The sequence below is a fragment of the Dicentrarchus labrax genome, unplaced genomic scaffold (assembly GCF_905237075.1).
Source record: "Dicentrarchus labrax unplaced genomic scaffold, dlabrax2021, whole genome shotgun sequence".
Classification (NCBI taxonomy): domain Eukaryota; kingdom Metazoa; phylum Chordata; class Actinopteri; family Moronidae; genus Dicentrarchus; species Dicentrarchus labrax.
The window spans coordinates 24,022,657-24,049,873 of NW_026136702.1; the positions used below are offsets into that span (position 1 = coordinate 24,022,657).

Genomic DNA, 27,217 nt, shown 5'->3' on the forward strand with positions numbered 1-27,217 from the left:
CGTTTCCTCTCCACTGGATGAACTGGGTTTTGACCAGTAGAGGGGATTTATGACGCTCCTGTACCAGATTGACTGACCTTCCTGCAGTCCTCCTTAGAGATCACAACAACCTTCTTGGTGAGTGCTGAGAACAGTTGGAAAAGATCTTTCTACAGTGGGCGTTAATGTTGCACGTTACAAATAACCAGTGAACTACCTCAACATAAATGCCACACATCATAAAAGTGGTCAATGTGTGGTTTCCGTTACAGGATAAACTCTTGAACCTCGGCACCATGTCTGTCACCAGATCTTTCAAGATATTTCAGACTCTGGACCAGCCCTTTTCTTTCACCTGGTGAGCATATCGCTTTATAGTTTCTTTCTTTCTTTCTTTCACTAAACACCACTACATTGCCACTTACCGGTAATTTGATGCCCGCCTTGGATATATATTCTAGCTCCAACACTGAAGAAAAATCAATCAAAACAATTAAAGACTCAGCTGGGAGTCACACACAGGACCCAACAACATCCTCAATACATAAAACTGTGAAATATACATACAAAAAAACCCCCAGAGATAAAAAAGATCAAAATCTGTTTCTGATTTTCTGCCCCTCTCTTGTATGTAAATGTGGTGGCCAAAATACCTCTATTTAATGCTGTCCAGTTCAACACCACTGGAAACTACAATCTCAATATGAATGACTTTATTTGTATAGCACTTATCTAAACAAGGTTACGAAGCGTGCGATCACATCACCCCATACTAACACTTGCTATTGAAAATTGGTAATCACCGCTGCAATTACTAGAAGATTCTTATTTTACTTTATGAATGTTCTACCAATTTCCAGTGTCCACCCTTAAAATGAATCTTTAAAATACCTTACGTCATCCACGGCTTTGCTGTCCTTGTGTATCTTGTGTCCAAATTCTAAATGAGTCACTACTCACAGTTTGTTTCGGAAACCAAATAAATTCAGTTGCTGGAGAGTGAGTGGGGGTCACATGAGCTCGATGTTTGTCCCCTGGCATGGTTCATTTATTCACACTGAAAGTGGCAAACCCTACAATGGATGCCCTTTGCTCTCTGACATGATGGATTTATTTGAGCACAAAAAGCTGTTGAATTTTCAATTTAGGTAAATTTTCAGTCAAATGGACTGGAGTCAAATCACACTCGAATTCTGCTAGTGGCTAGTTACTAGACACCAAAAAGATTGACTGACATTGGAACCGAAATGAAAAGGGAGCAAAAAAATAATAAACAGTAATAATCTGGCCACAAAAAATATTCTGAAGGTTTATCTTTATTATCAAAAAGATTTGTTGGGATGTTTTGAAACCTATAATGTGATGAGGTGAAATTTACAGAAGGCAACGAGGCGCCATAAAGCAACAGAGACAAAACAATAATAATAACAATAATAACCAATAACCATAAGCCATGCAGAGCAACAGGAAACAGCAAAATATGAGTACAGTAATACAGCAACAACAAACACCATTTCAAAAGCGCATATCAACATTAGACATTAGATGATTTTTTCTTCTGGCGGAGAGGAGACTGCACGTTCCACTGCCGCAATCCAGGAGCTCTGAAACACAGAAGAGAGCAGAGTTTGAAATCACACCTCCACAGAAATCTTCTCCTAAACACTCCTTACTCATGGAATATAACAATGAAATATCTAAGAGTTGTGAAAGCCAAAGTGAAAATGGAACAAAGTGAATGATGGTGAATAACATTGAGAGATACCACTGGAAAGAAGAAGAAGAAAACACATTTTATTTGTAATTCTGGTGAACTGGCCCTCTAAAGGATAAGGCTAATGAGTTTTTTAACACGAATAACCCAAACCAACAATGTGTTAGCCTCTCAGTACTTTCTGACATCCCTTCCCTGTCTGTGGCTCTAAGCTACTGAATCTATTTGGGGCAGGAACAGTTCACCTAGTGGGACTCATTGATGTGTTTTTAATGGTTTTTGGACAACAATGGAGCTCTGCAGTACAGAGGAAGAAGATATATGAGGCACAAACTTGTTAATAGGATACATGGAATTACACATTTTGAATACATTTTCAAAATACATAATGGAAATGGAAATCTCTTAAATGTCTGACCTGCTGTAACTGCTATATTAATGGGATGTCTTTTCATTCACAAAAACTGGTTTAGACCAAAAAGACTTACCTAGGTAACATTATGTTGCTGTACATTCCTTCAAACTACAAGTCCCTGCACAACCACAACTGTGAAAGTGACAAAAAACACTTACTGCTGCTCATTTGACCGCACATGAAGAACACTGGTCTCCCCAACAAGACCTGTGAGGACACAGTAGACAGCGGATGAATTGAAACTTAAAGTCTGTTCACCTCAGTTTGACGCATTGTTCTTTTGTTTTGTGTGTTACCGGTATGTCCATTTCTAACATGCAAGGACGACCTAACTCTCATTTAGTGGCTGAACACCTGATCAGTGAGACTGAGAGAAAGGTCAGAGTAGCTTACTTGTTCCTCGGTCACTGAAGATCGCACTGACTCCTTCGTCAAAAGTTAAGTTGATGTTGAAACCTGGGTTACGGGGAGGAAGACAGATGGGCAGTTAGGGGTTGAGCGTGTGGGGGCAAAGACACAAGTTCTTCTCAATAAGGTTTAACACTAAAATTACTAAATCTATTATCATAATGATAATTAGACTAATCTGATAAGATCATATTTCAGATTCAGATTATTGGATTTTAGACTTTTTAAAGACCCTGTGGACACCCTGCAGTAACAATGCTGGAAGGTTATGTGGATGACAGCAGTGAATATCAGGTGTGTGCTGTGTACCTTTCGGTGTGCTGATGGCTCTGTCATTCACAGCTCCTTTAGCCATCACTGGAAACAAAGTCACACAAGACAAACAGTGAGTCAGGAGTGCTGTCGCTGTAAATCACTGATGTCAGATAGAAAGACTTTCAGTCAACAGATTGGATTACACACCAAAACCTTTGAATATAAATGAAACCTGCAAGAACTGATGTTTTAGTAGCTTTAGCAGTAGAAACAACAAAACTGACATTTCATAACCTTTAATATGGCAAAACTGTTAGCAAACAGTTGCCTATTTACACACCCTGCAGACACACGCAGTATAGTGCAGTTATAGCCCAGGGCTAAAAGCTTTTTTAGAAATGTCTTGGCACCAGGCTAACAAAGCTTCATATTGGCACAATCCTGGCACAATCCTGGCACATTCTCCAGAGCAGGTTAGCCCAGAGTTTTCCTGGTTGTCCACTGAAAATCTATAAGGAACCAGTATGAAACAGGCTAAAGTAAACAAAATGTAAGCATACATGTAAACATTAGCGGTGTGTTCCAAAGGACATTTAGCCCAGGGCCAGCGGAACTGCAGTGTGAACAATAGCCCCCCCTTAGGGTAATAGAGGTTATTCCAGGGTTAACTCAATTTGCAGTGTGAAAAGTAGTTTAATAGTTTGGGCTTCAGGTGGAGTCCACCTGGTGAATCCAAATCAAATATTTACTCTCTTTTAGCTGTTGATGGTCTGTACCAACTCCTGCTAAATGCTCCACTATGTTCACCCGGTAGTGACTAACTCTGACGCTTACTGTCTGTCTGCTGCTCAGCAGGTAGTGTGCATTGGCTTTTATTCTGAAAACAGCTGCATGCTGTCAGTGAGTGTGAGAACCAAAACAGTAAAAAGAAGCTAGAAAACTCTGAAAAAAGCTGAGGGGATACTGCAAAGCTGGTAACAACTTTCGCATACAATTATGAGATCCATTGTGAATATAAAAATATTGATCATAGCCACTTGAAGTTGTAGAATAGTTTGTGTTATTTCAAATGACTAAACCCACTAAAGAAATGACTCTTCCACAAGACATGCCTGTTTTTGTTTTGGTCTCAACATGTAACATGTACACCACACAGGTTTATTTTAACAGCTACAAATTTGGGTTCTGAAATCCTGACCCTGCGTTCCTTGAGTCTGAATGATCCCCATTAGAACATCTGAATTCAGGTGGACCAGAATGAGATCATCCGTTTAATACTAATCCAGATGAGAACACTACATCACAACTGGTTTGTCCTTTTGGTTGTTGTTGATGTGAGAAGCAGGTTCTGGGGAAACTCTACACATTAGTGCATCAGATAGAACGGTTCTTCAAGATCACAGAAACATTTAGTTTGTTCTGTAGTTCAGCAGTTTCCTTAAACCTCCAGTGTGTCATACCTGTTCCTTCCAGAGCCATCGACCTGGATCTGCGCACACGCCTGAAAAAACACACACAAACACACATGTAAATGATATCATCCAAACTGTGCCCCCCTACAGGTGACCTAGTGGAGACACCTACCTACAATGTCTCTGAGTCAATGCCGTCATTTGCTGCATGCCTAATTTTTATTATATTTTTATATTATAATATTTTATAGAGTTTTTATCTTTTTCTACTCTTCGCAATACATTTCCCCTGTGCTGCTGTGCCAAATCTGAATTTCTCTTCTAGAGGATCAATAAAGGAACTTCTCCTGTGTGTATCTGCACTATGGACAATGCAACAAATGCCTAAAAACATTTTTTTTTAAAAAACAGCTGTAATCCTTTAATTAATGTCCTTGCTACGTACAAGCGGAATTGACAAACTATACCTGTATACAACACTTAAGTCTGACTAAGTCTGAACAAAACTGGTAATGGTTCAGTCTTCACTGCTTATTGGACACACAGTGGACGGATAATCAGCGGTCAAAGGAGAAGAAGAGCCTGCAGGGCGTCCCTCGCATGGATCAGCCGCTGTGATGGAAACCTTACCTGTCAGTGTGTGCCAGTCTGGCAGACAGTGGGTTTGGACGTGGTGGCTGTGGAGTGGCAAAGCTAAACGGGACGAGGGGCCGGGACCTCACGGGAGAGCCCTGGACTGAATGCTGAGGACAGAGCAGAATCACCATGACACCTTCACTGACTGTGGGGAACTGGGACTGGCTTCAACTGGTTATTGATGTAAGAAAATAGTAATTTAAGTACATTAACTAATAATAATTCTTAAACACTGAAAATAACATATTTAAAACACATATCAACACATAAAGGTAAAAAATGACTGGTTTTGTCAATGGAGTCTGGCTGGCTGTAGTGCACCTTGTTTTGATCTGAGATGCCGGTGTTCTAGTGCGACCCCCAGTGGGAAGTGAAGTTTGTATATATAACCTTTAAGGCTTGAGGAAAAATCCTCTCATTTGAGAAGGTGGAAGCAGAAATAATTCTGTCTTTTTGCTAAAACAATAAATGGATGATCAAAATAGGTGCAGTTACATTTTCTATCAATTGAATGACCATGATTATAATCTATTTATTTTAGTAATGCATTTAAATATTAATAAATATGTATTTAATGGAACTAATAAATATCAATACATACATATTTACAAAAACATTTCACATATTCATCCCAATTACAGTGCATATGTGATATTATACTCCCCTTTTATTAACATTTGTTTTGTTTTTATGATTACCTGTAAATCACTCTTTAAACTTTAACTTTAAAATTGTGGATAATTGTAGTGTTAAATATTTGTTGGTTGTTTTAATCTGCTAATTAAAGCACCACCATCATTTTAAATCAATTGAAATATTATGGTTTACTTTTAAGCTCCACACTATGAGTGTACCATAGTTGTGTTTGTGGTGTGTTCTGACCTGTGCAGTGGGAGTCCTGGTGTCTTCCATCAGGCTGCAGTTTTCCATCTGCACCTCCATCTGTCTCTCCTTCTCAGCCGTCTTCAGAGCAAACTCCACCTCAACTGCCAGTTGCTCATCTCCGGAGAAAAACTCCTTCACCTCATTACGGTAGTCTTCCATCGTCACCTGATGGGAACAACGCCACCATGTCACACACTAGTTGGGTTGGGTGCAGCCTCAAAAGGGCTCCTTACCTCAGGGCCGTGTATAACGTTTCCAGATCTAGTTGTAGATGGTTGTAGAATATGATGAGTTGTTGTTTGTTGAGCACTGGATGACTCATTACTCAACCTTGTTGCTGCATTGCATTCTGCTCTTCAGGAAGTGGACCCAGTACAACATCTAATACAAATCCGAGTAGTCTAGTAAATGAATATGCAATGTGTCCACGTCTCACCTGGAGGTAGGCCATGAGGTCTCGGAGGACAGGAGAGCGTTTTTGCTCCAGCAGGTTTTTCAGGCCAATGATGAGAGGAACTGTGTTCTCTATGAAGGCCTTCTTCTGGACCTGTGGGTCACAGCAGGAAGCTGAGAGCAGCTCCCCTGAAAGCTCCACACAATTCTATACCATAGTGAACCTTTATCATCAAACTCATATTGTGCCTGCAGCCAATTTACAGTTGTTGGCACCTTTGACGTAGCAGAGCTTAGCATTACTTTTGCAGCAGAGTAAAGGAATGTGACTTGGCTAATATTGCTTACCTGTGACACCACTTTCTTCTGTGCCGCCTGCAGGACAGCCTTGGCCATGTTGGCCATGTTAGCCATGTTCTCTTCCTCTGGTTCCTCCCCTGCAGCGCCTCCGGCTGCAGTAGATATGGCCTGCAGCTTCATCTCCTTCAGACTCAAGATGTTAAAGGTCTCTGACAAAATTTCAGCACCATCTGCATCCAGAGGCAGTTCCTCATCAGCAAAGCATGCTGGGATAAGGAAAAGGTAAGAGGTTACAAGTGATTTTTTTCCCCCAGGTCAATACAAATTTAGGCCCACAGTAGTGTTTACCAACAGTCTAGAAATCACAAGGAAAACGTGTTGAGATAACCCAAGATATCTGCTATTCATAAAACCTACCTTTTAAGTTCATTTTTATCGTATTGTGTATGAGTGCTTTCTAGCTTTGGTCCACACACATGCTCACCTAAGACAGTCTGGTTGATCTTGTTGGTGATGTTGAAGCGCTGGGCATCTGTGAAGTTCTCTAACAGGAAGCGGTAGATCCGAAAGCGCTTGTCGCGGTGCCGAGCTCCTTTCAGGGAAAACTGAACCTTTTCTCTGCATAGATTTAAAGGTTATACATATATATATGAATGAGATTTAAAACATGAACGTAGCAGCAAACACCTATTTGCTATATAAAGACATATGACGTCACACTCCCTCTGCCTGTGTTGCTATCACAGCCTCTGTGTGGTTTGTTTCCATAGCCAGTCTGCTCCGTGTGCAGCTGAGTAGAGCGACAGAAACTGCTGTTTTTGTCATCTACATCTTGATTAAAGATTTATTTCCACCAAACCAGAGTTGGTGATTGCTACAAAAGTGGAAAAAACTTAAAAAGGACTCTTTTGTTGAGTTTTATTTTGTTTGTGAATGAAGTTAGAATGTTGTTTTATCTATGGAGTCTGGTGGTGAGTGATAGTGATATTACGGCTGTTTCTGGTTAAACATCAGGTTTATCTCTGCAAGGATCCTTTCCATTATGTTGTCAGATACTTATAATCTGAGCCTGTCAGTGGCAAAAACAAGCAATGTTGGTGGAAGTACTTTGATTAGCGCATTTGTTTTACGTTTCACAAATATTTCCACACCTAACTCAATGAGTTAAGGGTTTATTTTGACCAACCTAGCAATGGTGATTGTTGAAAAGACTGTGGAAAGACTAACAAAGACCATTTTAGTGAGTTTTATTTTATTTCTGTACCAGGGCTTTGGTCTCACATGCTCATGCTCTAGTGCCACATCGAGTGGCAAATTAATTTTGTATATATAACTTTAAAAAAAGTAAATAAATGAACAAATAATCCTTGCATGTATTGTAACAGAATGCACAGGTGAGTGTTAAAGTGTTAGAAAATGATCAAAGAGGAATAAAGCCAAACGTGAACTAGAGGACAGAAATGATTATGATATCCCAACAGCTTCCTACCTCTCACTTTGAGTGAACTTGTTGTAGGACTTGTGTTTGTTGTAGGAGTTGAAGTGGAAGATGCACTCTATGAAGTGCTGGCTGAACATTTCTGGGTTCTTCTTCAGCAGCAGGTGGAGCAGGCAGTATTCACACAGACTGGGACAGGAAACAGGAGAGTTTGATATTATGGTGGATTTCTTTAGGTGATCAGAAAAATAGATTCAAGCTCCGTGTGTTTGTTCATTTGTTCACATGCAATGCATGGGGAGTTCACAGCATACACTCACATAGCTGATAATACAGTTGACTAAAATAGAAAAAACATGTGTGCACAATGTCAACAAGACCGTTACAATAGTGATACAGAGATTCAGGTGTTCGGCGCCATCTGCTGTTTAACTGTACGCATGCACAGTGTGGTTTACCTGGCGATGGCAGGGATAGGGTCAACCAGCGCGACCATGAAACGAAAGAAGAGGGATCCCTTCCATTTCACGAATTCCTCCTGGAAAGAAACAATAAAGCATATTAGAGATAGCTAATCTGTTGTGAAAAAGGTCTAAAGCTTGTGTTGCATTTATGTGAAGATATTTATATTCAATTTATAGATGTTGATATGACCACATTTCTTTTTTATTAAACTAAGATGAATAATTACCCACATTTTAAACTGTAGCCTAGTGTAGAATGTGTAGAAGAGTTCCCACCTGGAGCAGGTTGGTCAGCATGATGAGCGTCTGCTGTCTGATGACAGCTTCACTGTCTCGCAGACAGGCGGAGATGTTGGGGATGTAGTGATCCACAATGTTGGTGTATCGAACGCACAGATCACACATAATGACCACCACATTGTTTCGCACAGCGACCTCTGTGCCGACCTCCAGCTCCCTGGCAAACACTGGCAGGTACTTCTGGACTAGTTCCTCATGCTGCAGACACAGTTTACCTGAACCAGACAGATGCCAATGCAGAGGAGATGTCAAATCCAATCATCATGAAGTATGAAACGGCAGAAATGCAAGGAGGTTACTCTTGAGTTCACTTTTGAACTATGGAGAATGTTTCTCATACATTACTGATAAAGACACAGAGGAGGTAAACAGAGAGAGACTTTTTACCTAAAGTGATGACTCCATGCGCTCTGACTCTGGTAGGCAGAGAGTTTGTTTTGAACTGGGACAGAGGCAGCGAGGCTGGCAGCTCCTCCTGGTACTCTGTCAATGAGCAGCATAAAGAACAAGTCAGCCATGTTACCATACAATACTTTTAATGTTTTCCTGTCTTACATTTTTAAAGCTCTTCAATGTAAGTTGTAAACAAAACTCCCAATGCACTGCAAACAACAGTCTGGTGCTGGTAGGTCGCAGGACCATATAGTAAGAAATCAGAATTGACCACTACATTCGCTCTGAGCAGTGGTAATTCTGATTTCTCTCTTCATTGTAAGGTTTGATATTTTCATGGCTTTTGGTTCCAATTAACAAAACAGAAAACTACAGTAACTCTTGAACTATTAGAATATAGTTTTCAAGCTATTAGCTGATATATTGGCTGACATTCGCTTATTTTCAGATATACTGGTATATATATATATATATATATTCAGATTCATATCTGATCAGTACTGTCTAGTTTGACCTGAGTTTGGTGCGTTGAGCTGGACGGACTCACTGAGAATGACCCGTCAATCACAAGGTAGCCACGCCCTAAAGCGTACCCTGCTTTATGGTCTATTTTACAATAAATGGGACCATCATTTACTAAATGAACATCATGCTGTATGGAAGAAGACTGAAACTAGAGACTGAGACCATAAACTCATTAGGAAACTGTTTACTGAGCTCATAAATCAAATGAGAAGTAGGGTCATTTCTCCATAAGACTGCATACTATCAGACTTTTTCTGCTGACAGTTCTGTCAGATCCTAGAGCACAGTGTCTCTACCTGCCAGTTTGTCAGAATGTGTTGTGAGGACAGACTCCACCAGCAGTATTGTCCTTTTGCCAACCTTAGCAGGACAGTGGAGTGACGCCACACCCAGAGTGTGGAGGTGTTTTACCTGGAAGACAGGATATTTTTAGTTAGTTAACACAGTTATACAAGTACAGACTACGTCCACACAGACTTTTTAAGACTCTGTGGACAGCTTAGTGTTTCAGTGTGCACAGGAAAAACTGAGCTTTTAAGTTGCAACTGCTCACAACTGCTCACAACTGCTCAACAATGCATGCATTGATGTTGATGTGTGTTGAAAATACCATAATACGTAATAATACATAAACATCTTTCACAACAACAGGTAAGGACCTCTAACCTGCAATGTAAAGAAAGTGTTGGGGTAAGAAGGAAAAGCTGACGAAGGGTTAGTTCTTACCATGAGCTCCTCGTTGAGGTTCTGGGCTCCCTTCTCACTCAGGATGATGCCAGCTAGATAAGCTTCGCTGACTGACACCAACTCACCACAGTGCTGGTTCATAAAAGCCTGAACAAAAGAAAAGAAATCCCATGTAACAAGACAGAACAACAAACAAAATGTGCGCTCACTTTATGAGACAAAAACATGTTCATTTAGGAAAACAGTTCTTGTTTTTTTCCTTATCAGTGAAATAATGTAGACATTTATTTCTTTTATTACTTGCAACCCAAATAAAATGTCCCGCAACACACGTCTCTGGGAATGAATGCTCTAGGCAAATGATACCTGGTGAGTTCGGTTGACATTTCTAATTTCGAAACTATGCAGAAAAAGAAAGAAGGACAAGATCTCTCACCTGAATCTGTTTGATGTCTTCACTGCGGCCAAACTGAAAAAGAGTCTCCACAGCAGCAGAGATCACCTCCAGAGACAAAGTATAAGTCTTCAACCAAGACATCAGATCATCTGGAGAGAGAGAGAGAGAGAGAGAGAGGGAGAGAGAGAGAGAGAGAGAGAGAGAGAGAGAGAGAGAGAGAGAGAGAGAGAGAGAGAGAGATTATGATAGTTCCAGACTCTTCCTATGAATTTTCCCATCATCCCACACCACAATCACTTACTAACTATCCTGTCCTTGGTATCTTCGTTCAAATGTGGAGCAATGTCTCCCATCACAGACAGGATGTGACAGCATGTTGTCACAGTTATGTCCTTTGAACTAGGAGCAAAAATATATATATTTTAAAAAATCATCATTTATTCAAAAGCAAAAAGGAGAGAGCACATTAGTCCAGTTTTAGTTGCTCTGCACTGGCTTCCTGTAACATTTACAAATGATTTTAAGATAGAGGTCTGCGGGTTTGGGCCCTCTTTCACAGACCAGGCTCAGGTTGGACTTGGGCTCATTAATTGACTTAATATACAGCTTTTGACATTTCTCTGTAAAAAGTGAACAGTGGCTTCTGAACCAAGTTCCAAACATTTTTTTTTCTGGGTCTTTGGGGAATTTGGTGGAGGGGGGCCATTTGATGCTCAACTGTCACTGCATAAAGTCCCTGATATCTCTCCACAGGTGAATGAATGAATTAAGTTATGAGGTTCAGCTGTGTTTTTTTCCAACCGTCAGGATGTGAGAAGCTAAGGAGCTACGAGTGATGAGAGTTATATGGGTGTGTTTATTTGTGCTTCAGGCTTTTATTTCCATGATTGACTGGGGCTGTCTCTCTGTCATTCGCTGTCAGTGTAGTTCAACCAGAGCTGTTTCTCTCTTGCTCAAATAAACAGACACATAATTAATAATATTAATAATAATATTTTGGTCCATAAACTCTGGAAAGTCTGGATAGCGGCTGTTTCAGTGATATTTCAGGCCAACTGTGGAGCAGTTTGACCGGTCTGCAGCGTGCCTCGGGATACGTTTATCTAAAAGTTGATTCTGTTTCAACTTCTCCACCAACAGGTCACTGCATTTTTTTTCCCAGCCACTCCTGTGCCCCCAGCCACCACAGTCTAAAGGCACTAGCCCATTTAAAATGAAGGGGAGGAGGGATGTTTTTGCAGCAACACCCGGTTTGGTCTGAATTGGCCCTTTAGTCAACCATAGGCTGTTATTATGCTCGCACAGTGTGTGAGTGAAAATCATTAAAAGCTCATTGACGAGTGAATCATGCAAAGCTACTCTAGTGGAGTCTCAGACTGAGAATATAGAAATGGAAATTAGCATAATGGGTCCACTTTAACTAGCTATGACTTTCCTGATACAAACCTGAAACTTTTTTTTGCTCTTGGCTTCACACATATGCCCTTCTTTTAAAATGTTTCACTTGATTTTTACTCTATTTTAACTTTATTCTCATTATTATTATTCAGTGGGTTTTATGTATTTTCCATTATGTTATGCCTTCCTCATTTTTATTTTACTATTATTATCTATATAACATAATATAATCTTTTCACGTGAAGCACTCGATGCTTGTAATTTGTTGTAAAGCACTTTGAGCTGAATTTCTTATGTGAAAGATGCAATAAAAATAAACGTGTTAGTGTCTAACAACACTGTACTCAGCTTAAAATAAAACCAAACTCAATGTCAATGTTGGGAACAAGTACTGTGTCCCTCTCACCTGAGCATGTTGTCCCAGGCATCCAGGATCTTGCCATAGGGCAGTACGGGGGACGAAGCGACTACCTTGGAGAGCAGCAGCCAGGCCCCGGCGGCGTGATCTGCCTCAGTGTGTGAGATCAGGTTAGTGATGAACGTCGGTGTGAACTTGTTCTGTTTGGACCAGATGGTGAAGGCCCTGCTGAAATATCGGCTGGAGACCGGGGACAAAGAACGTCATCAGCAACAGCAGTAGTAGTAGGCCATCACGCTCCGAGCAATACACTGCTAATACCTAATATTTTGTGACTACTATTTTCACACAATTTCTGTTGTGTGATGTGTTCTTATTTTGTAGGGTTTCTGCAGGTCTCAACGGGTTAAATTTTAAGAACATTATGAATGCAAATTAAGACCTATTTTACATCCATACTGGCAAAAAAAACAGTAAGAAAGATATGAAGGAAAATCAGCATTGGTTTCATGCCGGTTTCCTTTTGCAGCTGTTACAGCGTGATCAATCAATGTAAATTAAATACACATTTAAAAGTGAGGCTGAAAATGCAACTTTATACAAGTAACGGTAACTTCATCCACTCTTTCTTAAGTTTACATTTACGACCTAAAATTCTGATTATTTGATTTTAGACTTTTAAAGACTTTGAAACCCTGCAGTGTGTGTAGTTGTTCCAACCTGAGGTTCTGGCACTCGTGACAAAGCAGGCCCAGCAGGTCCCAGGTCAGCCTCTGGCTGGAATCCAGGTGGCGGCTGGCAGAGTACAGTTTGACCTGGCTGAGCAACACCTGGTCCAGAGCTTCCAGGGCCTTGTCCTGCACTGAGCTCTCAGAGTCCATCACTGCCGGCACCACACCCTGCAACCACGCTTTCTGCACCACGCTGCACTCTGGTTTATTCTGATGATCGCAGACAATGACAGAAAAACATTTTAAATATGTAACACATTTTCTTCTATAATTTTTTCTTGGTTGCTAGATTGTTTGGACAAGTAAACAGCATGCAAAATATTTCACAGTTATTTATTATCAATATTCTGAGCCATGTCTTTTTTATAAAGATCTTCCCATGTTCTGCTGTCTCTGAGGGCTGCAGGTTGAGACTCACAGTGAGCAGCTCTCCCACACACTGCAGGGCTTTCTTCCTCACAGACACAGCCGGGTCTCTGCAGCGCTCAGACAGCGTAGCCAGGTTCTCCGAGCTCATGGGGATCACGTCGTGTTTCAGGAGACCCACCAGGGCCTGTGATGGGGCAGCAGAGGTTAAAGTTTACATCTTTTGTTTACCGCAACCAAAATGCATAGAAAGACCAGGGTGAACATCACTTTATTTGGATTTGAAACATGAAGCTGATTTGATACCTGCAGTGCCGATTTCCTCACGTTTATCTTCAAGTCTTTTACACGCCGCAGAAGAAGAGCCAGGTTCTCTTTTGCTGCATTTAAAATATATAATAACACATCTCTGAGTGAATCTCAGACTTTGGGTTTGTAAATATCTAATGTAATAAAAATAATTCAAATGACATGCTGAGTGTTCGTCTCACCGTCACAGCCGGGGCCGTCGGTGCTGCTGATCTCCACGGTCCTGAACGGCAGAGTGCGGTAGGTTTTCTGAGTCTGCTGAGAACTCAGACTTCCTGAAACACAAAGTCACGTCTATCAGAACACCAACACTTCAAACAATATAGGAATAGATTATAACCAGAGTTATAAGATTTGCAGTGTTATTGTTTCTCTTTTATTTTTATGATGTGATATTGTTTTGATAAATTGTGATTGCTATTTTTTTATGGTCCTCATTATGTGAATATTCTAATTTCTGGTAGTTTTTACTATTTCCACCTTGATGAAGACCTGCTGCAGGTGACAGCAATATGTCGAATTCTTTTAATATAACTCCTCTCTTTGTTCTGCCTAAAGGATAATTTATATTTGCATTCCAAATAAGTCTGACAAACTTGGCCAGTATCGCCTGAGTGCTCTTGTTCCTTGAACAGTCAGACTTCTTTTTAGCAATCTCGTCTGGTTTGCAGACCTCAGACTTTAACATGGTGAATACAAGGTGATTATTGCCAATAGGAATGACGAAATTACTTCTGAGAAACACTTGGTACATCTGTCACTATCAGCCTCTGTGGTCAGTCAAACAACAAACATTGTAATAAAGAAACAAAAGAGTGTACCTTCCGTGATTTCACCTTCCAACACTGTCTGGGTTCCAGCTAAACAAAGAGAAGACAGGTTACTTCTACTAACAGTTTATGATACAAACACAGCAGCAAAATTCCCCTAAGATTCTCTCAGAATTTTGACTGATTTCCTTCCCAAATGTGTTTTCATACCTATAGCTCTACAAAGTGCATTGTCTACTGAAACTAGTCCTAGTTTCAGATCCAAAATGAGCCCACAATCCTTACATCTGCATTAACTTTACAGGCTAAATGACTATTATAACCCATATGTTTCTGACGGTCAGGTCCAGAATATATGTGTGTGTGTGTGTGTGTGTGTGTGTGTGTGTGTGTTTGTGTTTGTGTGTGTTGTCTCACTGGCAGAGAAGAGGTTGTGGACGGCCCGGGTGACGTTGAGTGAAGGCAGCTCCAGACACTGGGCCAGACAGGCGAGGGCGTGACCTTGGACGGTGGGAGAGTTGTCCATCCGCCGAGCGAACAGCAGGCTCTGGATCAGGAACTTGTGCGGCAGGAAGCAGGCGAGGTCAGGGTCCTCACAGTCGTCTGGCCTCCTCTCTGGCTGCTCCAGCAAAACCATCACCACGTCCACGGAGAACAGCCGGCACACCATCTACAGCAGATTGTACACAAGGGGATTCTACTTATAGGAGATAATAAAGCCTAACTCATATTTTGATTATATCTACTTACTGGATTCAGTGTGGGGGATATCTGCCATCTGTAGGCATGAAACGCTCAACATTTTTATGCATGTGTAATAAAAGGTTGCACTGAGGAAATGGCACCACCTGTTCAGTTTTACCTTTCTGTTTCCCCCAGTAGCCTCCTGCTTGAATATGCTTCTTTTTTTTTCTCAGACTTTTAATGGCGTCTTTACTAAGTAGGCAGGCGTTTGCGGCCTCTTGTTAAACTGTTGTGTATAGATGATAAAGCTGAAGAGGTGTTTTGTGTGTGTGTGTGTGTGTGTGTGTGTGTGTGTTGTCCCCTTTGTGTTGGCTGATACATTATATACATTTGTCAGACAATTAAAGAGGCGACAGTTGCAATGTGTTACCTTTGAGTTTCTGGAGAAGTTAAACAGCCACTTGATGAAGCGGGCGTAGTCTGTACTTGCCATCTGAGACGTCAACATACCGACAGCCTGGGCTCCATGGCTTCGATACTCGCTCTTCTCTACCATCTAAATGTCCACAAAACATTATATAACAGCCATGCTAATGCATCCACTAATAACAGTGTCACAGCAAACTAACTACATACAAATTCAATTATCATAACTTTAAGGCCAAAACAGCTGACTATCTGAACTTTACACAAACAGTACAAGCATTATTTTATTTTTTTAGGAAGTCTGCTGAGTGTCTGCTAGAGGATTCACCTGGAAGCAGATGTGCTGCAAAAGGATTTGTAGGAAAGGCAGTGCCAGCTCCTTCAGCTCATCCACAAGATGACTGCAATCACAAACACATAAACCATTTACAAAGTTATATATAGTTCATAACATGACTGCAGTTAAACAGCTGGAAAAATCCCCAAATGACCAAGAACCTGATGTGAAGCAGCAGCTCCAATCTTTACACTCTATCAACCAACAGAAATAAAGGAACGATTAACGATTAGAGTTGTTGGTGTCACCATTGTTACATTATGATGTTGCAATGTATGATGTAACTGACCCAGTTAATTAAGACTAAAGATGTCCTATTCAATTCAATTTTATTTGTATAGCGCCAATTCATAACAAAAGTTATGTGGACCCAAGAGGACAGCCAAGATTAGGCACTGGACGAAATTCTTTTTTGGGATGAAAAAGTATCTCAAAATGATTATATAATAAGTCGTTAAAAAACAGAGCTGCATATTTTTTTCAAGTGAATACAATACACTTCCATACCAATTAATATAAATGCGTTAATAAAATAGACACTGCTAGGAAATAGAAGGGTCCCGTTTCGGGGCTTATAAATTACGTGCACCGACAGGCATACTCTCCAGTATCAAACACCACATTTTAGGCAGTATCGGAGGGATTTCCGATACTTTCACTATATCCTGACACTAGTACATGAGACAGATACCTACTGCACCTGTCCCAAATTCTACTTTCAACTGTCCCAGTGGATTGGGGTTTTTTTCCTCATTCTGCAAAATGAATACAGTTTAATAACTGTTTCATCAACACACATCTATTCACTGACTCACTCTGGTCCACCATGGAAGCTAGTTGTTCCCTTCACTTACATCTAATTTAATTACCCTGGTTGTGGGCACAATCACTGGTTGAGTTACTGCTTCTTGTTTATTTCAGTTTGATAAATACATGCATCACTGCAGAATGCAGTGCAAATGCAAACCTGTTTCCATGGTATATGGAAATAGAAATTATCACAAACTCAATAATATATATTCCATGACACATAAATGTAATGATGAATTTCTCTAGTGTCACAGAATTGTTCGATAACCGTGTCTTTGTGTCCAAGGTTCTATTTAATAAACTTAATTTTAAGCACTGGTCACAATGTCTGATTCATCAAAAATAGAGAGAGCCTCTAAAGTAATTAATAGTAACAGCCTCTTGTTAACATTGATGCAACAAGACTTTAGGGAGGTCACAGAATATGGTGCAAAAACACAGCGTTTTACCAAACAAAATGGATGGCCTGGTCACGGGTGGAGAGGATGGCCTGGCTGCATACAAGGAGGGAGGGCTTCCCTCTGTTGCCTTTATTCATCATCAGGATCACGTAGAGAAGCCGGTGGAAAACCCTGCGCAGGGACTGGACAGCAGACAGTTTGGATTAGAAACATCCCTTTAGTATATTTCATTTAGATATAACGGTTTTATACCGGGACAATAGATCGTCCAACAAAAGTAGTTATCTCGTAGTCCCTTTTTTCTCCAGGTTACCCTCAGGTTGGGGTCCACCGCCCTACTGTTATTGTAGTATCTGAAGGCTTATCTTAAAGCTTATAAAGTTAAATTACATTTTGGTATAAGTTGAACTGATATTTTTGTCAACATATGCAGTGTAAGTAAGACATGAGGTTCAACGTCGTAATTCTTACTAGGCAGTGTTTAGGTTAGGGGCCTTTCAATGACCTCTGACCTCTGCCTTGAAAACCCCTATCTCCCCTTATTTCAGTACATCTGATAGCTAAACCAGATGTTTCTTTCCATTTTTGGAGTAAACAACAGGCCTATATAAACCTATTTTCGATGCAAAATAGACAGAGTTGTTCATTTGGCTGGATGCTCTCCAAGCTCCGCGGTGCTTGTATTGATGCTGAACTTTTTGTAATAAACCTTTATATATACAATCAAGACGGTGTCAGCGGACTTCTCTTCAACACATCTTCACATCATCGCTACTTAATATACAACATTATCTAGCCAGGCAGACAGTTTTGTAGCAATATCCACTTCTGCTGCCTCTCAGTACAGTGGAGGTGAAAGGACATTTAATTTCTGCTTGAAGAAATATTCTGATGGTCAAGAAATTGTCTGGATGAATGACAACCTTTTCCTCTTTTTCAGTATTTTAATACTTTAAGCATAGGAAATGGTTTAAAGGCAGGCAGATATCTCAAAACAGTACATACGGTATCTATTTAATATTTAAGCAGAAATGTTGTTTTTTTTTCTTTGTAATTTACTTATCCTTAAACTCTTCTGCAAGAGTCATATGTGGTAGAAGCCAAGTGTATCGTTAAAGCCATTTGAAGCTGCTGTCTGGTTCATCATCAGATGTAGACGGTAGAAGCAGGTATGTTAAGCCTAATGTCAGTGGATTTCTTCCCGTTAAATGGACTGTACTTATATAGCACCTTTCTAGTCTTTCGCCCACTCAATGCACTGTACACTACATGCCACACTCACCCCATTCACACACATTCATACACTGATGGCAGTGGCTGCCACCAAGGTGCCAACTGCTCACTAGAACGGAAACTAATCATTCATACACACTTGTACACCGATGCACAGCATCAGGAGCAATTTGGGGTTCAGTGTCTTGCTCAAGGACACTTCAACATGCTGCGAGAGGAGCCGACAACCTTGAGATTAGTGGACGACCCGCTCTACCTCCGAGCCACAGCCACCTAAAGAAACCTAAAGATCTAAAGATTTTTGTGCCTTTTGCTACAAGCTGTGACCGTACGATCCACCTTTATACAGTGTGAAATATGCCATCTAGCCCAAGTGTTTAGAAAAGACGTTGTCTCTATGTGTCACTACAGAGACGCAATGAGAGGCAAGGCTGATGGATTCCAGCCACAGTGGTACATGTTTAGAATAACTGAAGGTGATATTTAATGCGTTTACATAGTAAGCCAACAAGTCTGCGCACTGTTGGCCTCCCATGGATCTTACTTCTTTCTGGTCTCCATGTTTTGGCAAGCAGAGCAGCTGCAGGCCGTAGAAAGCCATCTCAGGAACACTCCTCAGCTTGCTGATATCTCTGTGCAGAAATAACATCAACTGTCAGCTCTTTCACGTCCTAGATACATTCTTCAACAAGACAGAGAGAAAAGTAAGAAAACTCACTGCACAGCATCGAAGGTCAGCTCTCCAATCACCGGCTCAAAGTACAGCAGCTTACTGAAGATCTGCGGAGAAAAAAGAAACGGGTTAACAAATAATACGTTAGATAATGAGATGGGTGTTCTGATGGATCTATCAGTTACCTCCGTGCAGTTGCTGGCGCTCTGTGGTCTGTCTTTGAGTGGATATGTCTGCAGGAGTCTGAGGAGGCTTTCAACCAAGAGAACCACAGCATCCCTGATCTTCATTAAGTCCTGGCCAGAGAAATGCAGCTCTTCCTCCTCCTCCTCCTCCTCATCCACTTCCATCTGAGGATAACAGCAACAGGCACCATCATTTCCACACATCTCCCTCTACACCCGATTTATTCCACCAAAGGTCATTTTAAATATATATAATTTATCTCCATCTGTGTTAGGTACATCATAATGAAGAGTAAAAGTGTAACTACAAGTGTAAAATATTTCAGTGTCCTTTGACCTGCTGTTGATAGCTAATCCATCACAGTGATATAACCCCTCAAAGATGCCTTATTATTGCGTAGTAAAGTAAAGTTCCAACAAAGGGATACATTTAATCTTGCTGGCCCATTCATTGTGACTCTCAAATCATAGCAATCCATACACTTTACTGAGTAAAGAACTTTAACCTACTAGGGGGCACTAAATGTAAAGTCAGTGCATGAAAGTCTGTAACAAATTAGGGGTGGGTAATCTGACGATTTTAGATTGAGATCATGATTAAATTAAATAGATTGTGATATTTTTCTCCAACCCCTGTGGAATGTAAAGATATACTGAGAGGCAGTTTATTGCAATAAAAATATGTGAAGATTTAAATTGGTGAGATGAAAAACGGTGAATAGCAGAGGGAGCCATCTACTTTTGAGTGTGCTTGTTTGACGCACTATGTCACTTGCCTCATTAGCTGCATCAGTTTAACTTTCACACAGAAGTTTTGCAGTTTATTGCCTTTCTCAGAAATACAAAAGGATTCTATAATTGATAATTGATTAAGAAAATAGAAGAGGAAATATATTTAGTAAATTTTTGTCTGAGTGATAAAGGAATGTTTTGTCTTCAGTCTCATTACGTTAAGAAAAAACAAATCGTGAGAAAATCATATTGTGAACCCAGTATTGTGAATTGTTTCGAACTGTGAGTTAAGTGTATTGTTACATCCCTACAGGTAACACACTTTGTGCTATCGGATCTTAGAACAGTCCTGGGGGTTTGAGTGATTTCTGATACAGGACTGTACCTCAACAGTGTCTTTCCTCTGTGGTTTGGAGCGTTTGCCGTCTGCCTGAGAACTCTTCAGGCCGTCTTTCTTGCGCTTCTTCCCAGCGTCCTGAGGATAGCAGTGAGAGGTCAGGTCTGAACACGTGTCCAACAAAACCTCATGGAAGACCTTGTTGGCGATACTTCCTGGAAGCAATAAACACATATACAGAAAGTCATATTAAAAAACGAGTGTAAAGTGTAAACGAGATACACTTTAAAGGGGATTGTGCTACAGCACCCAGAAAGCAACCCAACCTTGAGACTGAAAGCTGGCGTCAAGGAGGCAAAACGGAGACACCAGCAGAGACTGGAGAGATCTCTGGTGCTCAGAGTAAAACCTCCTGCTCAATGACAGCAACAACCAAGGAGCTCAGTGTTTCCTCTAGGATTTTTTTTTTTAACGGTGGGGACAGGCCTGTCCGAATAACCCCCCGTTTTTACAATAAGCTACATCAACACAACAGTATGTGGAGTTAAAGTAGACAGCCCCAATAACCTCTGAATAGTTCTACTTGTTGTTACATTGCAATGTGAGCGGCAGCCAACGGGGGTTGCATTATGTCGGCAGGATCATTTAAAAGGCAACCGTGACTACATTGTGCGTCTGCCCCATTTCTGATACCGTGAAAAAAATTAACAGCGGCGGGCCGTCGCTCCAAAATCAACATGGAGGAAACACTGGAGCTGATTGTTGATTTTAGGAAAAAATATGCAAAAATGCATGAATGCACATTTTTGTATTTTAAGAAGTTCATAACCTGTAGTTTTTAGACACCTGATAGTAAGTAAGGCTGAGATGTAGTGAGCAAAGATGGATTTAATAATCTATAGCTCCGTTCTAATCAAATCTAACTGACAAGTAGATTACTTATAAAAGTAGTTGTGATTCATTACTTCCACCAGGTGATCATGACATAGTTTGTCCAGCAGAGCCACTCAGACTCTATTGTTTACAACCCTGTGGCAAGCAGCGTGGAATGAGATACAAGAAGCAGCCCTTTAATGACAATCACACTCAAATACATCTGTTGTACATATAGTTAGTTATATTTCTTGAGTAGTAATTCCTTCTAAGACAAATAGTTATTCAAAAAACCTTTGTTTGACTAGTTTTTTACTGGACCCACCCTTCATATGCCACAACAGGAAGATCCTCAAACTGTTGTTTTAACACTTTTATTAAATCTGACTTTGTAGCTGCACTGAAATTTTGTGTAGACCCTCTTAGGTGTACATTTCTCAGATTTCCTCACCTGGGATTCCCAGAAGCAGCAGGTAGACTGAGGCGGCATGCAGACTGTTCACTCTCTGCTGGACACTGGCCGCTTTGGCTTTTACCGCCAGGACAAAGGAGGACAGCACGGCCACCAGAGACTTGACCGACACCCCATTCTCTCCCAGAGTCGCCCAGATGCTCTGCAGTGCAACATGGGAGACAGTCAGCACTTACTGCTAGCAGTCAGAAATAAAACAATACAGAGCAAACAGGGCTTCCACTCTTTTTAACAAGTCATTTTCCAGAGTTTCATTACATACATTACTAAGTAAAATAGAAAGTGTTGGTTGCATGTACAATTAACACTACTAAGCATGAAATCAATCCAGAAAGACTTGAAGCAGATTTGGAAAATTAGCAACAGAAATGTAAAATATACATGATTTCAAGTAAATGGAATAAAACATGCTAGATTCCCCACACAGTGCTCTAAATAATCCTATTTGTGTCCCTGGAGGACAGAGCGTCTGTGCAGTTTTACCCGTGATCCTCCATCTCCGCCTGCAGACTGTTGCTGTTGAGCAGCGTGGGCCAGCAGACACTGGTACAGGGTTCTGAAGGCCTTGTCTCCACTGTCTGCGAGTCCCTCCTCTATGGTTTCATCCAGTGGCTTTCTCTCTGTGAACTCCAAGTCCCACACTTCATCCACCCAGGCTGAAAAATCACAACGTCACATTACCGGAGTGATACAAAACCCGCACACCCACACCGCATATTGGAACTTAACTGACGCAGCGACTGGGGATTATTTTAATGATCTTTTAATCTGCTTATTATGTTCTATATTTCTCAATTAATCATCCCAATTTAACCCCCTGCAGTCTCTCATAGCCCAGGTGGTAACATTAAATGTCCTGTTTTGTCCACTCAACAGTCACAAGCTATAAAATATTCATTTTACTATAATATCATTGCTTTGAAAGTGTCTGAAACAACTAAGGCTGCACATTTAATCGAAATATTATCAAAATCACAATATGGCCAAGTGCAATATCCAGTGAAAAACAGGTCAAGTGTGTGACGAACAGCATTATAATGAGTTACTGTAGTTCTGCAGAGATGTGCTGGCCTACAAATGTTGTTCTCCAGATGTAAGAAATCATGTTTGTTTGGTACAGACTCCAACAAATGCCAAATAATGCATCACAGTATGTTCAAAAAAACAAAAACATATTGCGATTAGTTTGACAGATATTGTGATAGGATTCATGATTCGTGGGAAGGATCATATTTGCATCTTAATTGATATTTTCCCTGAAAAGAAAGAAAGATGTGGCATTAGTTGGTCTGTACCAAACTAACGTGTTTTCTTACATCTGGAGAAGAAGCTGTTTAGAGCAGGGTCTCCCTGCAGCACTGCAGCACTGCATTATAATGCTGTTTGTCACACATTTGACCTTTAACACACAAACTGCAGCTCCTTGCTCCAACGTTAACGATACTACAAACATCCAATGTTCAACTCGGCGAACAGACAACCAGCGTTAACTCATAAAGCTGAGCTTAACCAAGCTGAGCTCAGGGACAGCTCAGGGACAGCTCAGCTCGCAGTATGTGTACACAACCTGGGCCGAATTTGCCACTCGTTCCCAACGATGTAGATATATGGTCTGAGGTTTCATTTTATATGTGTTTTGCTATCAAAGCAGTTTACATTGGCTAATTTGCTAAATATCGGAGCGCTGTTTTTCCCTGAATAAATTGTCACGTAAAGTTAAAGTTAAAGAATTTGTTGAATGTCTGTCTGTCTGTCAGTCAGTCGGTATTACAGAAAACGTCGTTTCCATTACAGACGAAAGGCACTATTTACCTTCTGGAACTTCTTTTAACTTCAGAAACTGTAGCGCGGATATCAAATCCATCTTGTTTTGAATCAGCCCGCCAGCCGAACCCGCCTGAAACTACAGACTTGTGCACATGCGCAAAGAAACATTTCTTCGTCGTCACTTCCTCCTTTATTTCGGTTACTCATTCAGCTTTACCGCCCCCCTCTGATCTGGACGATGGCCTGTTAGTGCGTTAGCAAGTAAGAAGTCAAATAAATAATGGGAATTATAATAAAATCATTCAAATTTAAATGTAAGTAAATGTAATAGAGGTGGGGGGCACCCGTGTACAGGGGCTGGGTCCTGGCTGCAGCAGCATGGGTTCTGTCAGGCCCCCAGCGCTTTGCTGGGTGTAACCTATATGTGTTCATAACATTTAATAGAATTTATATAAGATATTATATAAAATATTATACCATTTTGTCCTGGAGAAAAAAAAACCAAAAGCAATGTTGCTATAATGGAAATCTGAAATTTTGCTCCTTGAGCACATCCATAACCAAGGATTTAGGTTTCATTTCAGCACTGAGGGGGACACATGTTAGACTAAGCCTGAGTCTAGGCTTTGTCTTTGAGCGTCAAACACTTCAGTTGCTGCATTCTGGTGAATTTGTATGAACCAATAATTTTTTTCATTGAGATCGGGATCTCTTCTTTAAAAGAGAACTTTGTTAAAAAAATAAACATATACAGTTTAAGATTAACAATTTTCACAATTAAGAAAAGCATAGACAACTGTGTTGCAAATACAAGTAGTTCAATTCAATTCAATTCAATTCAGTTTTATTTGTATAGCGCCAATTCATAACAGAAGTTATCTCAGGACACTTTTCAAATAGAGCAGGTCTAGACCGAACTCTTTATAACATTATTTACAGAGACCCAACAGTACCACCATGAGCAAGCACTTGGCGACGGCGGCAAGGAAGAACTTCCTTTTAAGAGGCAGAAACCTCGGACAGACCGAGAGAAGTAGTACAACCTTTTAAAATATATGAAATAAGAGAATGTAACCTTTGCCGAGCTCAGTGTGAACAAGAGGTGCAGCTACTAAATTGAAATGTCCCGTGACCAGACAATGTGTGTACTGCAGGCAGTTTTTGCAATAGAGCCTATGTAATATTTTTAAGGAGGACCATCCCATCTTTTTGAATAAGTTGCAACAGTGAGTGAGAAATGTATCGCCTGTGATGAAGCGCTGTGCACTGTGACACACAGAGGCTTTAAAGTGGAACGAGCATGTATATACAATATCACCATAATCAAACACAGACAGGATTGTAGACTGTACAATGGTCTTCCGACTAGCAGCAGAGAAACATGATTTGTTTCTATACATATATATCTAAATACTTTAAGTTTGCTTGATAGGTGTTTCACATGAGTCTTATAAAATGATCCTATTCTGGTAGTTATAACATGCAACAGTTTCAGACTCAGAACCCTGAAAGGTTTGGATATGAATAGTATAGGCTGGACATTCTTAGGGGACCCTTAAAAAGAGCATACATTTAGTTTATGTGGAAAGCACTAAATTCAGGTGACAATTCAAAATGATAATGCAGTAAGGCTCCAAGGAATTCTGTATTGGGCTACATTCAAAGTTTTTTTTCTCAGATCAGCTTTTCTAATTTCATATTATGGCTGCTGAGTCAGTGCACGTGTTGGCATGATTTACTCTCCCATCCTCTTTTGTTTGTTTGGGGAAGTAACCTCTTTAAATGTGGATGTGTCACCTATACACATTGAAGATAAAATAATTCATTTTAATTAGTTTATAAACCCCTGGACTTTAATAGCTGTGTTTCAGCAAGATTTCTGCTCATGTTCAAAACCTTCTGCACATTACCTAGTAGCTCATTATCTGCCATCACAACTCTTTTTGAGACACAATGTCCAGATATCGGACCTCCTTCTCCTTTACGCTTCCGGCTCCTCCATTGTGATCAACCGTGCAAATTTTTCTTTCTGTTTTATGGCAGATTGCAGCCAGTTGGTAATGATTTAACTGTACTATTACCTTTTTATCCTGAGCTGGAAGCAGTCAAAAAGCTAAATGTGCTTTTTTTCATTTCTATATTTGATTTATTTGTTTGGAAGAAGTATGAATTTAGGCACACATCATTTCTATTACAATCTAGAATTATTTATACTAATTTATTCAAGTACATTTCAGAGCCTGTCCTTTTTCACTTTTACTTGAGTAAAGAAGTTGAATCAGTACTTCTACTTATAACGGGGTCTGTTTCACACAAGTATCTGTACTTGAGTAAAGAATGTGTGTACTTTTTTTTTTTTTTTTTTACCTCTGCAGACGTTAGAGTTATAAATGATGAACTTAATCATCAAGTGTCACATCTGGGAATGGTTGGACTGTGTCTATACATGGAGTTATCTGATTAAGATTAATACCAGGTATAAATAGGATCTATGTGTTTAGTGACAATTCCTTATGAATGAAAATCTGTTGAAAAATTACCCACCATCTCATTGCCCCTTGATGGATTTATTTTATTTTCTATTTTGGATCACAATGCAAGTCAAAAAAGGAATACGACATTGTGTGTGACCACAATGAGATAAACAGTACAGTAAAATATGTTTCTGAAAAGATTTTAGGAGAGCAGACAACGCAGTAACCGAATGTTGATCCATATCTGATCAGCACTGCCTAGTTTGACAGTTTGATCTGAGTTTGGTGCGTTGAGCTGGAAGGACTCACTGAGAATGACCTGTCAATCACAAGGTAGCCACACCCTAAAGCATACCCTGCTTTATTGTCTGTTTTACTGTAAATGGGACCATCAGTTACTAAATGAACATCATGCTGTGTGGAAGAATGCTTTAAACTAGAGACTGAGACCATAAACTCATTAGGAAACTGTTTACTGAGCTCATAAATCAAGTCAGAAGAAGGGTCATTTCTCCATAAGGCTCAATTCTATGTGACTTCTTTTTTGCAGCTCATGGAGCTGCCCCCTGCTCGCTGCTAGAAAGAATGCAGGTTTAAGGTACTAAAAACACACATTCAGCCACATCGGCACATCCGTCTGGCCGAACTTGATAATAAAAGGGTTCAGTGTGCTTCAAACAAACTAGTTCTTATAAAATGTCTCAAGGCATAGTGGCAGAAAATAGAGTGGGTGGTTGTCAGAGTTTCAGAAAGTCCAACAAGAACTCTATTTATAGCATAGTGATGCCTTTGTCACTGGCCCACCGTCCTTCCTGTCAGCTGAACGTGTCCATCTCTTTGTCCATGGCCTCCACGTTATGCTCCAGGCTGTACGTGGCCCATTTGTTGAGCCTGCTGTACAAAGGCAGACCATTCTTCTCCCTGTAGAGGTAGACACCAGTCACTCTGTTCCAGTCAGTGCTGCAGATAGGACTGACACTCTGGTGCTCAGCCAGCAGCTCCTTCTCTTCCTTGTCCAGCGCCACAAAGCCAAAGAAGTTCTTAATGTTCTCCGCAGCCAGGAGCTGGGCATGGACAGCTGCCGTGCGTTGGAAGAGGGTCTTTTCATTAGAGCGGTACTGAGACCAGTAGTCCTCCTGTAGGTAGCCAAAAGGAGAGGAGCAGCGCTTCATGCACAGCATCAGGAACACCGCCAGAGACATTCCTGCCACCAGCAGCCAGCCTATCAGCTGAAAAGAAAGGACAGACTTTCAAACTAGTAACTAGTGCTAGTTACTGTA

General features: G+C 40.5%; 2 protein-coding genes across 5 annotated transcripts in view; both read right to left on the minus strand.

Moving 5' to 3' along the window:
- Window positions 1-1,277: 1,277 nt before the first annotated feature.
- Window positions 1,278-23,601, minus strand: ncapd3 (non-SMC condensin II complex, subunit D3). The gene is made up of 35 exons (XM_051377130.1): window positions 23,509-23,601; window positions 22,180-22,352; window positions 21,676-21,838; window positions 20,400-20,566; window positions 19,283-19,447; window positions 19,143-19,204; window positions 18,969-19,056; window positions 17,240-17,373; window positions 15,972-16,044; window positions 15,648-15,773; window positions 14,951-15,203; window positions 14,585-14,623; window positions 13,946-14,038; window positions 13,761-13,834; window positions 13,507-13,641; window positions 13,078-13,298; window positions 12,406-12,597; window positions 10,903-11,000; window positions 10,641-10,750; window positions 10,244-10,351; window positions 9,814-9,928; window positions 8,987-9,082; window positions 8,576-8,814; window positions 8,294-8,373; window positions 7,887-8,024; window positions 6,882-7,015; window positions 6,446-6,663; window positions 6,141-6,251; window positions 5,702-5,869; window positions 4,814-4,926; window positions 4,232-4,272; window positions 2,826-2,873; window positions 2,502-2,564; window positions 2,267-2,315; window positions 1,278-1,583 (listed from the first exon to the last, which is right to left on the minus strand). Exons 1-35 carry the CDS (start codon window positions 23,558-23,560, stop codon window positions 1,514-1,516), a joined length of 4,209 nt encoding a protein of 1,402 aa, XP_051233090.1. The 5' UTR covers window positions 23,561-23,601; the 3' UTR covers window positions 1,278-1,513.
- A 684-nt stretch (window positions 23,602-24,285) lies between these two features.
- Window positions 24,286-27,217, minus strand: part of LOC127351050 (calcium homeostasis modulator protein 2-like) — a 4,517-nt gene continuing 1,585 nt past the window's right edge. For all 4 annotated transcript variants that reach the window (XM_051378218.1, XM_051378216.1, XM_051378219.1 and 1 more), the window contains exon 3: window positions 24,286-27,166. In XM_051378218.1, the coding sequence (XP_051234178.1) occupies window positions 26,753-27,166 (414 nt within the window). In that variant the 3' untranslated portion in view covers window positions 24,286-26,752. The remainder of the gene's footprint in view (window positions 27,167-27,217) is intronic.